This window comes from Notamacropus eugenii, chromosome 5 (genome assembly GCF_028372415.1).
Source record: "Notamacropus eugenii isolate mMacEug1 chromosome 5, mMacEug1.pri_v2, whole genome shotgun sequence".
Lineage (NCBI taxonomy): Eukaryota > Metazoa > Chordata > Mammalia > Diprotodontia > Macropodidae > Notamacropus > Notamacropus eugenii.
In genome coordinates, this window is record NC_092876.1 from 26,955,321 (window position 1) to 26,967,810 (window position 12,490).

At 42.7% G+C, this 12,490-nt stretch overlaps 1 protein-coding gene across 1 annotated transcript in view; it reads left to right on the top strand.

The window, feature by feature from the left end:
• Window positions 1-12,207, top strand: part of LOC140507438 (cell adhesion molecule CEACAM8-like) — a 54,852-nt gene extending 42,645 nt beyond the window's left edge. The window contains 6 exon segments of the mRNA XM_072615527.1: window positions 2,411-2,866; window positions 7,546-7,681; window positions 8,288-8,337; window positions 9,797-9,858; window positions 11,738-11,788; window positions 11,992-12,207. Of these exon segments, the coding sequence (XP_072471628.1) occupies window positions 2,411-2,866; window positions 7,546-7,681; window positions 8,288-8,337; window positions 9,797-9,858; window positions 11,738-11,788; window positions 11,992-12,060 (824 nt within the window). The 3' untranslated portion in view covers window positions 12,061-12,207.
• Window positions 12,208-12,490: the final 283 nt, after the last annotated feature.

The following is a 12,490-nucleotide window of genomic DNA, read 5'->3' on the forward strand; positions in this document are numbered from 1 at the left end:
ATGACTATTGATCAGGCATGCTGAGCGATACTGGGCCGGGTGCCCCCTGTCATCTCTGGTTCTCTGCTGCTCAGACAGGGGCAGACTGTTGGCCTACCCTGGGTCTCATCCCTGCCAAGGCTATTGAGTCCTTAGGGGATGCTGCAGTGTCTCACTTGGGGCAGAGAGCTTCTGCTGACCTCTTTGTGTTCCCAGTTGGTCAAAGGAGGAACAAAAGCTGCACTAGGGGGAGGAGGAAGAGAACAAGGATTTTTGAGTGCCTACTGTGTGCATGCACCATGCTAAGTTCTTTACAAATGTCATCTCATTTGACCAGGGATAGTGCATAAGGTTCAAATCTTCAGGGAGTCTATGGGAGGCTAAGCCTTTCACACCCCAAGCCAGGGACTGTGGATGTCCTGGGTCTCCCCATGAGGTGCCCTATCTATGTTCCTCTAGAGGGGAGGTTTGTGGAAGGGATTACAGCCACACTACCCCTCAAACGGAGCCCATCCTTAGTCTCTGATTTGGAAAGGAGGCTGAGTTTGCCAATGAAGGTCCATGGGCCCCCAGGACTCTCCTCCCAAGACACCAGAGGAAGGGGGTACCCAAAGGAGAACGACTCTGATCTCAAGGCTGTCCCTCTGCCAATCACTCCCATGTCTATTGGGAGACAACATCCTGAGAGAATGTGGCATGTGCTGAAGGGAGCCTGGCTTCAGAGCCAGCATGCCAGGGTTACAACCACAGGTCTGTTATTGTTATTCAGTGGAACTTGTAGGAGTTACTTGGCCCTAGGGAGTTACCATTTTTCTCATCAGAAAAATAAGTGGGTATATGAGATGATGGAGAAGATGCTTCCAGATGGAGAACTAGGGTCCTCTGATCTCTGCCAGCTCTGAGCCTTCAGGTACCTGGTCTGAAAAATGTCCAGAAGGACCATCAGCCACAGGAGAGAGCTCAGGAGCTGGAAAGGGAGAAGTTACTCTCTGTCTGAACAATCTCATCCTCTCTTTGAGCCTCCAGTATCTTCTTTGTAAAGCTGGTTGTGAGGATCCTGGGGGGGTATCACATACTTGATGATGAAAGGGACCTAGAAGACAGTTACTCCTGCTCCCTCATTTTACAGATGGGGAAACTGAGGCCCAGAGGAGGCAAGAGTCAGCATATGGAGAGGAACTAAGGCCCAGAATCATAATATGTACGTTAATTACTTCCTGGAACCACAGTTGGTTAGGAGCTGAGTAAATTAAGGGAATAACTGGGGAACAGAGAATGACGGGAGACAGGGGGGCTTCCCTTTCTTTTGTTTCAAACAGTCCTGGGGCAGTCAGGTTGGGGGAGCCCAGGGCCCCCTTCTCAGAAGGATGCTTTTAAATGCAGAAAAGAAAATCTATAAGAATTCAAAGGAAACAATTCTACTGAAATACAATTGTAAAATCTTTTTAAAAAGAAGTTCACAGACTCCAGGTTAAGGACCCTGGATTAGAATGAGATGACTGATGAGAGGCAGGAGGAGCCCTAGTGGATAGGGAGGGCACTGGGCCTGGGTTCAGAAAGACTCAGGCAGTTGCTAGCCATGCGACTCTGGACAAGTCACTTAGCCACTGTGTGCCTCAGTTTCCTGAACTGTTAAAATGGAAAGAATAAGCCCCTACTTTCCAAGAGGATAAATTAGATAATATGATATTTAACACAGTGCTTGACGAGAAGAGTCATAATAACGAGGAAAATAACAGCGGGTAGAGAGCATTTATCATGTGCCAGGCTTGTAGTAGGCACTTCATGAATGCTTGATTCCCATCCCCACCTTAGTCACTAGGTTTGCATGTTCTAGGACCTGTGTGAAGGAGAGGTTGGCCCAGCACACATCACTCTGTCCCCTGGGCTTCCTGCTCACCTTCCTTACCCGCACAACTATAGAACCAGGGGTCATCTCCCTGCCCTTGGGGCCAGAGACCATTGCTGTATGTCTGCAATGGAAGTGTTTGGGCTTGGGCTTTGGGAGACATGACCTGGTGAAGACACAGGCCAGTCCTTCATACAACTCTCTCTTCTTTTCCTCCTACAGAAGCAGTATCCAAACCTACCATCAGCGCCAATGGTACCAACGTTCTGGAGCATAGCACTTTGGTGTTCACATGTATCACAGAACATGACGGGATGAGCATTCGGTGGTTCTTCAATAAGACATCCCTGTCACTCAATGAGAGGAAGTACCTGTCTGAGAATAACCAGACCCTTACCACCAGGAATGTGAGGAGGGAGGATGCAGGGTCCTATCAATGTGAAGTCTGGACTCCAAACAGTGCCAAAAGAAGTGACCCCCTTACCCTGACTGTGAACTGTGAGTGACTCCGAGTCTCCTCCTTCTCCAGTTCTTTCTCCAACAATGACTCACATCTCATCTCTCTCTTTCTTATTTTCACAAATGGACCAGACCATTTTGTGTTTTTTCCTGACTCTGTAGGAAATGAGATTCAGGTCACGTTCAACAATCCACTGACCTTAATGTGTCAGGTTGAGTCTTACCCACCTGCACAGTATGAATGGCGAGTCAATGGCACTGTGAATTCTAACTTCTCTGATAAGACAAACACCATCAACAGTACATCTTGGGAAGATTCAGGAAAGTATACACGTTTGGCATGGAACAACGTGACCAACTTATCAGTCCCTAAGGATGTCACAGTCTCAGTTGGTAAGTGGTCTCTCCCTTCCCTAAGAGAATTAGCTTTTTGGGTTGGCCAAAGGAGGGATGCCAGGAGCAGGTGCTCAGGCCCATGGAGGAAAGTGATTGTTCATAGTGCATTGGGAGAAGACATGGAAAAGAAGGACCTGATTCGATGGAATGTGGGCAGACTTGCAGTGAATGTCCATCCATTGAGTGCTATTCTGTCCTGCCTATTGTAACTAGCCTCCCTTTTTCCAGAAATAATTCTAGAAACAGTCATGTACAACACAAGTTCATCCAGTATGTGATGCACATTTACGTGCAGACCTGCAAAGCACTGTGCCAGGCACAGAGGGAAATGTAAGATTTATCTAAGACTCCATTTCCTATTTTCAGGGACCTTACAATCAAGTAGGAGGATCAGAGCCCAAATACAGTTAAATAATACACAATATTACATGATGTGCATGCATAGACTATGATTACAAAATAAAATGTTGTAGACCTGTGGGAAAGGACCATTTTAGGAAGGGGGTGCACAGAAGTCAGGTCAGGTTTCTTAGAAGAGCTATCACTTGAACAGGGTTTACAGGACGAGAGCAGTTTAAAAGGTCAACAGGGAGAATCTTCTATTACTATGGAGAAATGGACAGAGCCAAGGGTCAGAGAATGGAAACTAAAATATGTGTCTGTGAGCAGAGTGTACAGCAATGCAATCTGAGCAGATAATGCATGGCCAGGAGAAATATTACAGAGGGGTGCCGACATTTTGTGAAAAGCATTGAATGCCAGACTCAGAACACCAAAGGCCACTCATTAGGTAAAGTGGGGTCCCTCAAAGTGAATTAGCAGAGAAGAAGAGAGGATTCCACACATTTCTGGTTGGGATATGTCATTCATAATACTGGATAGACCTGTAAGATTGAACCTGACAGTCAAGACTCAGAGTTTGTTTAATTTCATTTGTGACTTGGTTCAGACAACCAGAATGTGTAAAAATTAGGGGGATCTAAAGTTTCTTTTCAGTCCCTTAATTCCAGTAAAACTGGCCTGAGCCCCAAGCTAAGGTGATGAGACTATAGGAAATAGAGCTGTGAGTGAGAAGGAGTCATTATACAAGTGCATTTCACTGAGAGGCAGATCATGCAAGGTGGTAGAAGGAAGAAGAGAAAGAAGCTCTCCAGCCCAGCTCTCCTTCACAGCCATTCCAACTAAGGTCTCAAAAGAGCAAAAGACCAAGAGAAAAATGCAGAGAGTGATTTTTTCTACCCAGTTCAGCATAGTTACAAAGACCAAAGTGCAGGCACATAGACCAACCAGGAGGGTGACAAGAAGACTATTTATTATATGATGTCCCTAGGTTGTGTACTTGGGGAATAAGTGGTCAGGATTTCAGCAGAGATGGCCTGGCACTGGGCAGGGAGCAGTCAGATGAGCCCCAGAGCTAGGTCACAGATCCAGTGCTGAAGCAGAGACCTGTGCTGAGGGCTGAGAGTAGCTGTGGGCCTGAGGTTGTACAGTGAACAAGAAGCTGGGGTTTCATCCTCTATCTGAGGCTGAGGCTTACAGATAAGTAAGCAGGGCAAAGGAAAAGTGTAATTCTATAGCAACAAAGCCTTTTAGCTGGTTGGCAGGAGCTGTGTCCAGCAGCAGTCTATGAAACCCCAACTAGGCATGAGTCTGCAGGAGGGCTGCTAAAACTCAGACCTAAGGAAACAGCTTTTCAAACTCAGAAAAGGAGGGAAGTGATCAGAATTCTCTCTAGATCTGATGGCTTTGGGCAGAGTGAAAGTTAGCAGATCACCATCCTGAGCCACTCCTCATATCCTTGAAGATCACACTATGAATACCCCAAGGAAGCAGCAACAAGATACCAGGGAATACCAAACTAAACCAAATGAGGCTCAGACCTTGCTTCCTGGGTACAGAGCCTGGCCCTAATAATAAAGTACCAATTCAATAAGAAGGATAGAATATTGAATAATCCAGAAATGCTACCCCAAAAAAAGAAAAAGAAATGCCAAAAATACAGATCCAGGAAGGAAAGTTACTCCAAAATACTTACAAGTAAAGTCTCGGATAAAAAATATTGCTTGGATCCAAGGTCAACTTGAATTTTTAGAAGAAATAATAATAATAGTTTTTGAGTTTAAAATTATTTTACAAATAATATTTATAGCATATAGCATTTTAAGGTTTACAAAGCACTTTACAGGTATTATCTCATTTAAACCTCACAAGAACCTAGGAGGTCTTTTTTTATTCTCATGTTACAGATGAGAAAACTGAGACAAACTGCGATTAAGCAACTTGTCTAGGATCACACAGCAAGTGTGTGTCTGAGACTGGAATTGTTGTAGGCCCTCCTGACTTCAGGTCCAGTTCTTGATTCACTCTAACTTCCTAACTATAGAGAAAAGACTTATAAGAAAAATTGAAAGTTTAATACAAGAGGTTCAAAAGTTATACAAGTAATAGACTCTCTGAAAATTAGAATAAACCAAATAGAAATTAGTAAGCCCATGAGACAGCAAAAAAATATTAAACAAAGTCCAAATACTGAAAAAGAAGAAGAAGAAGATGATGGTGGTGATGTGATGATTATATAAAATATCTTTTTAAAGTAAAAAAAGTTACCTGGAAAATAGATGGAGGAGAAATCTGAAAGAAACAAGCAAAAAAGGATTTGGGCTTCAGGTTTCAAGAAATCGTGAAACAAAAGTATCCAGAAGTATGGGAACCAGAAGGCAAAGTGAAGATAGAAGAAATTCTCCTTCTGAAAAAATAGCCTCTGTTAAAACTCCCAAGAATATTAAAAGCAAAATCCAGATTTTTTAGGTCAAAAAAAAAATACTTTGATTATCTAATAAAATGCCATTCAAGTATCAAGGAGTCATAGTGAAGATCACATAAAATCTGGCAGCTATCATTATAAAGTAGCGATGATATTGGAATATGATATTACAAAATGCAAAATTATAGGCTTACCACTCAGTATAACATATCCAGCAAAATACGTATCATCCCACCTGTGGGTAGGGAGAATGGACCTTTAATGAAGTAGAAGCCTTCCAAACATTGTCCTCTCTAACTTCTCTTTCTTTTTAGAGAAAAGAGTGAGCAATTAGAGGGAAAAGCATGAGAGAATAAGAAGGAGGAAAGTGCACCATGGTTGTAACTGTGAATGTAAATTAGATAAACTCACCCATAAAACAGAAGAGATTAGCAGAGTGGATTAGAAAAAAAAAGCACAATATGTAGTCCATTAGGGACACATTTTAAATACAAATATTCACAAAATTAAAATGAAGGGGCTAGAGAAGAATGTTACACTTCCCTGAACTCAAAAAAGCCCAGTAGCAATCATGATATGAGACAAGAAATCACCAAAAATTAACCTGATTAAAAAAAAAATAAGCAGGGAAACTGAATTATGGTTAAAGGTACGTTAAACAATGAACTATTGTTTGAATAGAACAATGAATTTGCACTAAGTTGCATGATATAGAAAAAATTAATGAAAAAACCAACATGATAGATCTCTGGTGCTTAGGAATAGAAAAGAATATACATATTTCTCAGCGGCAAGGGAAAATTTTACAAAAACTGACCCTTCATTAAGGCATAAAATACTCACAAATACAAAAGAGAACATCAAATACATCTTATATTGATCCAAATATAAAAAATTAATATTTAACAAAAAACCTGGGGAGAGAAGATTAAAAATGATCAACTAAGCTCGAAGTGTATTTACAAAGAACTGACTGATCAAAGACCATTTTCTCATTTCCCCTCTTGTTCAGAGTAAGTGATTCCATTTCTGATACCAGAACTTAGCTTAAACTGTACCAGAAGGTAATCATTTTCATAAATGACAGTACATAGAGTACTTGAAACAGAAAGATAAAGGGAAAAAATGGAAGAAAAACTAGGTGCAGAAAGAACAGTAAGGAGGCTATTGAAAATACTCAGATGAAAAATGATGAGGACTTGAATTTGGTGTTGTAGTGGGAGGAGAGAGAAAGGTAAGCTCACAAGATTTAAAGCTGGGATGAATATTACAGATAGATCATCTAGTGCATACTGAATTATTTTATTAATTGGGAAATGTCCAGAGAAGAGAAAGAATTGAGGATCCCATAGGGAGCTTGTGACAGGGTCGGGATTCTCATTCAGGTCTCCCGATTCCAATCCTCTGGCTCTTTCTGTTCCAGTGCATGACCTTACAAGGATAAATGTGAGAGATACTCATTTAAAGATTTTTGAGGAAAAAAGTGACATCATCCAGATGGTATTTAAGGAAGATTATATTTTAGACAATGGTATAAAGGATGAATTAAAGAGGTCAGAGACCAGAGGCAGGAACACCAATGAGAAAACTATGGGCATAATCTGGAAGAGAAGACATGAGGAAGTCTGGAGTAGAAGCTGAGTGTACAGTGTTGATGTGAGAAATACTGTCCAAGTTGAATCCAAAGAGTCACATCATTAGGGAGAATGTCACAGAAATTGTATACATGTGAGGTTTAAAGGAAAGGGGTTAAAAATGTTTGCCACTTTAAACCTGGATGACAGGGATGTTGGTGGTGCCATCAATATAAGTAGAGAAGGACAGTGAGCACCATGTGGGGAGGAAATTATGAGTTCAGAAGTTGGGTATGTAGAGTTTGATGTGCTTGGCTGATATTCCGGGTCCCCAGTTTTTTGCCAGACATTGGGCAATGCGATCTTGCCAAAGAGATTTCCAGGCTGTGAGGAACAAATGCCAAGTTGGCTTCCTCAATCATCAAGCATTGCCTAATGTAATGGCACTGAGTACAAGTGTAGGCACTTCATATTGGAGACTGCTCAAAAACACTCAAGGTTCTTTTTCTCTTCTATGTCTACAGGAGAAGAGTCTCCAGGAGAAGGTCATGGGTCCTCACTCTCTGGAGAGGCCTTTGTTAGATTTGTGATTGGAGTCCTGGCTGGAGTGGCTCTCATTGGGGCCCTCATCTATTTCCTGTTCTTCAGAAAGACTGGAGAGTAGAATGATACTTCCTCTGGTTTTCCTCCCTCTTCATTTCTCTCTACGAACAAGGCAGACAAGGCAGAGGAACCACCATGGTGTTCTTCATTCTGTATGCAGTTCTTTACCTGATCTACCTCCCTTTCCAAACTCCTATTTTCTCAGCACCAATTCCCTTAGTTAACTTTTTTCTCTGAGCTTTCATCTTATCCAGCCCTTACATTTGATTGCCTCTTGGAAACAGGTGATCACTTTCCCATTGGGGTAGGAACTAGATATAACCATTTTTCCACAAAGAAGGGGTCCAAGAAGGCACCAAGGAAAAAAAATGGAAAGGGTTGTGGTGAGAAAAGAGATAGGTTACTACTCACAGTCTAAGGAAAGCCCAAATGAGGGAGCCCCCACTGAGGCTGATCCAGATTCCATGGACATGATGAATAGGACACTGTTACTAACTGTAGGTAAAGAAACTAACAATGAGGAGGCTTTATTGAGCAATGAGGTAGAACACCTGAGGGTATGCAAAGACCAGCCTTAACTGTGCTCCAGTGGTCCCTTCCAGCTCAGGGAAATCTTTCACTTAGCATGTGAATCTCAGTCCCACATGTCTATTCTTTTTTAAGGGCTAGCAAACAGCAACTTTCAGAGGAGAACCCTTCAACACCAAAACATGGTAAGTAACAGTATCAACCAATGAAATCAGTGACTAATGGTATCCTTGGGAAGTATGGCTCCCACCACAGTCCCTTTCCTTTATTTCAAGGAGAACCTATGAGTTATCCTGCTAATGAAGGCCTACTCCTTTGGCTTCTTGTTGATGGGAAGACCATGAAGCCTCATATAATCCAACTCTGATAAGAGTCCTCCATTTGATTCATTTTAAACAGTATTTATTAGCATGTACTCCCATTAGGCACTGTCAAAACCCCTCATATTTAGGGAAGAGTCAAGTTGCTCTTTGTACAGGGACTAGGCATGGTGACTCTAAACACTGGCCACTCCCATGTCTACTCTTCTGATCACTTTCTGACTCTGTGCTTAACACCTGTGTAGCCCTGGAAAAATGTCCCTATGCCACAATTTCCTTAGGTGTAGAGAGAAGATTAGAGTAGTTGGCCTTCATGGTCACTTCTACCTCAAAATCTCAACTTCCAAACAATGACTTAAAGGCAAGCTGTCTTTTAAGTACAAGATTAGAGTCATTGTGTGTTGTTTTATTTTCACCCTGGGCTGCCAGAGCTAAAGAACTCATTTCCGCATGACCAATCTGTTGAGCGTGAGCCTCTCCATATTGGGGATAGAAAACCTTTCACAACAGAGGAACCTTCCAGAGCTGCCATCTTGGGGGCACAGACTTTGGCAACTCTGGGTCACCTCCTTGCCTTGATGCAAGGCTTTGTGATCAAAATGTCACCTTCCTTGTTCTCAATGAGCTTATACTCTCTGGTAGTATCCCTGTTTTGCCCATCAAGAGAGATCCAGAGATAAGACAAGGCCCATCTAGAGTCAGACTATAGAAGTCTAGTTCTTAGAACCAAAGACCTGGAAGTCTTAACAAATCTGAATGCGTACATCCAATCATGAAATCTTAGAAGCCCAGAAACTCAGGGCCCTAGATGAAGGAGATCCTCGAAGTCCTTCACTGGGCATTTTCTCATTCTGTACCGCATGCCTGGAAGCTTCTGCCTCCTTTTCTTCACCTCCTGGTCTCCAGGCTTCCTTAGAATGCCAGCTAAGATCACAGTTTCCACAAGAAGCCTGTCCTCATTCCCCTCAAATCTAGTTCCTTCCCTCTCTTCATTATCTCCTCAATTCATCCTTTCTATTTCTTCCTTACACACAGTTTGCATCTTGTCTCATCCTTTAGATTATAATCTCCTTGAGGGCAGGGATTGTCCCCTCCTTTTCTTTGTTGGCCCATTGCTGAGCACAGCACCAGCCACAGGATAGAAACTAAATGAATGTTTGTTGACTGACCTTCTGTGGGGAGATGGAGAGGAAGCAATTCTCCTGTGTACTCTTCATCTGTTTGAAGAGTGAGTAGAGGGGGAAGGATAAAGAGTCAGTCCTTCATGAAATTCAGGTTTAGGATACACCAATGTAATCTTCTGTCTGGGTTTCTCTTCTTCCAGGTGAGGACACTACCCTGTATGCAGACCTTGTTTTCCCAAAAGGCTCAGCTCTGTCTGCACAGGTAGGGACATAAAGTTTCCTTCACTCACTTCCGGCACTTTTGGGTGTCTGTCAGGGAGTGGAATGGCTCCCTTTGCTCTGATCTAGTGATTCTTCTCAGTCTTGAGCTTGGGGCTTTTAATGTATCTGAGAGATTATAGGATCACTAGATCACCCTGATGAGCTGTGGAGTGTCTAAAGGAGGGTAAAAAGAAAGGTGAGCATTCCCTAGCATTGTGAAGAGATCTGGTTGACCAGTTTGAAGAAAAGGCTTTGGGAAGGGATGTAGTGGCAAATGGGGGCCTGGTAACTCTTTGGAGGCATGACATGTGGGAAAGGGTCCAGATTGACCCTCCTTTGCTGAACAGAGGAGAGTAGGGAACAATTAAGGGAATTTGGAGCGAAGAATTGAAGGTTGATGTCAGGAAATCTTGCCAGAAATGAGATGCCAAATCTTCTTTTACCACTATCCCCTTCTCTTCTACTAAACATGAAAATAATCTAGTTCAAGACATCGTCATCTCATTCCTCAAATACTGCAGCTGCTTCATCACTGGTGTCCCAAGCACAAGGGTCTCCCTTCTCCTCCAGACAACTGGGAAACACGTCCATGGGCAGAGATTTTACCAAGTAACTTCCTGAATCAAGAAGTCTCAGTGGCTCCCTATTGCCAGAAAAAGAATCTATAACCACCCTCTGGTTTGTTTGGGTTCTCTTTCTGATTTGATTGATGTGGGAAACTCCCATTCTCAATGCTGATAGGCATCAGTCTTAAAGATCTGCTAGGCATTGAAACCATAAGGGACTTGCCCGTGTTCTTAAGGTCAGCTTGTGTCAGAAGCCAGACCTGAAATCTGCTCCTTCTGAATTCCAGGTCAAGTCTTTACCTATTGTCCCTTGCTCCTTGGATGGCTCTTAGGTCATGGTCTCCAGGTTTATTACACTTTACTGTCCTTCCTCAATTCAAAGGTTCAATCTAATTAACCCCACTTTTGTTCCAAGGACACCAACTTCCACCTGTCCTCTCTGGGTTCCTGTTCAGACTGTGTTTCATTCCTGGAAGGTGTTCCCTCCTTACTTCTTCTTATGGATTCCTGACCCTCCTGCCTAGTTCAGCTCGAGTGTCAATCCCAACAAGGGCCTGCCCTGCTCCTTTTTATTGCTTCTGCCTTCTCTCTGCTCATCCTTAACTATTTGTTTAGATTTATTATCTACTCATGGCTTCCTTCCAGTAGAGTTTGCTCCTTGACAAAGAGGCTATTTCATCTCAGTCATCTCTTTAATTCTCATGAATGAAAGAATAAAAAAATTATTCATCCAGTGAAGGATCCACATTCAAATCATATTTACTGTTTTCTGTGTAACAAGCATTCTGCTAAGTGAAGAATTTGCTAATATATATAAAAGTACTCATTGTCAACAATGTTTACATTGAGGAAAATTCCAGACGTCGAGAAAATGTAGCCACATAGGGACATATTAATGGCTTAAAGGCAGGTTTTTAATAGCAAGAGTTCCAGGAGGGAAAAGGATAAGTCTTTACAGGACTTCTGACACAATGGTTTGTACCCCAGGGGACGCTAAATAAGCGTTTGTTGAATTGATGCAGGTAGAATGGCTACCTGGGATATTTAGGTGACATTTTCCACACTGGGAGTCTCCAAGAAAGGCTGGATAACCACTTGTCACATGAGGTATAGAGGACATTGATGCTATGGTCTGGCTCAGACCAGATCTTCTCTGAGGTCCCTTCTAATTCAGGGGATCCATGACTGTGACATCTCTAAGACCTGATTGTCACATGTCATAAGGTTCCTTCTAGATCAAGCATTCTCTGTCCTAAATTCCTTTCCAACTCTGCTTTTGGAGGTTTTGACTAGTGGTTGTTTCCCCCTCCACAGGACCTGGCTTCATCCCCTGCTTTTCCTGAAGTCTCATCTGAGAGTTCCTATCATTTATGAGGAAGAGGAGGGGCCAAGCTTCATTCATGGACTAAAGGAGAGGTCAAAATTCAGGTTGAAGATGGATGTCTTGTTGCTGATGGGAGAGGGAACAGAATAGGGTCAGGATGGAGAGAAGTAGAGACAGGGTTTGGAGAGGGAAGAGTCCTCCTAGTCTATTCTGAGATGCCAGTGACATCTCTTCTGTCCTTCTGCAGGCACTAGACATCAGGAGAGTGGATGTTTATGAAAAAATTGTTTCCTCGAAGAACCCTCAAGCCTAAGGGAGAGGCAAAAGTCCCCACCTATCTTGTGACTATCCTTCTATTTCCCTTCATTAAGGAGGGTTCAGAGACTTTTCTCAGGGGAGAAAACTGAGACATCTGGGTCAGTGGGAAAAATCAACAGGGAGAGAGAGAATGAGGCTGAATGTGGGGAGAGGGAAGGCTTCCAGGGACACACAGACACCCAGACTACTCAGGGAGGACTAACAGTGATAAAAGAAGGCCCACCTGTGTGTGCCTGAAATAGTTAGAACCAAGGTACCCTGTGGAATGAGTTTGGGTGCATACTCTGTTGGTCCCCAAGTGCTTCAATATTTTCAAACTCACATTATTTTCCTGCCTTCTTTGTACCCTTTATCCATGTAAAAGTCCTTCTGGATACTTTCATACTTATTCCTCAGGTGTAGATGATCCATCTGACCTTCATGAT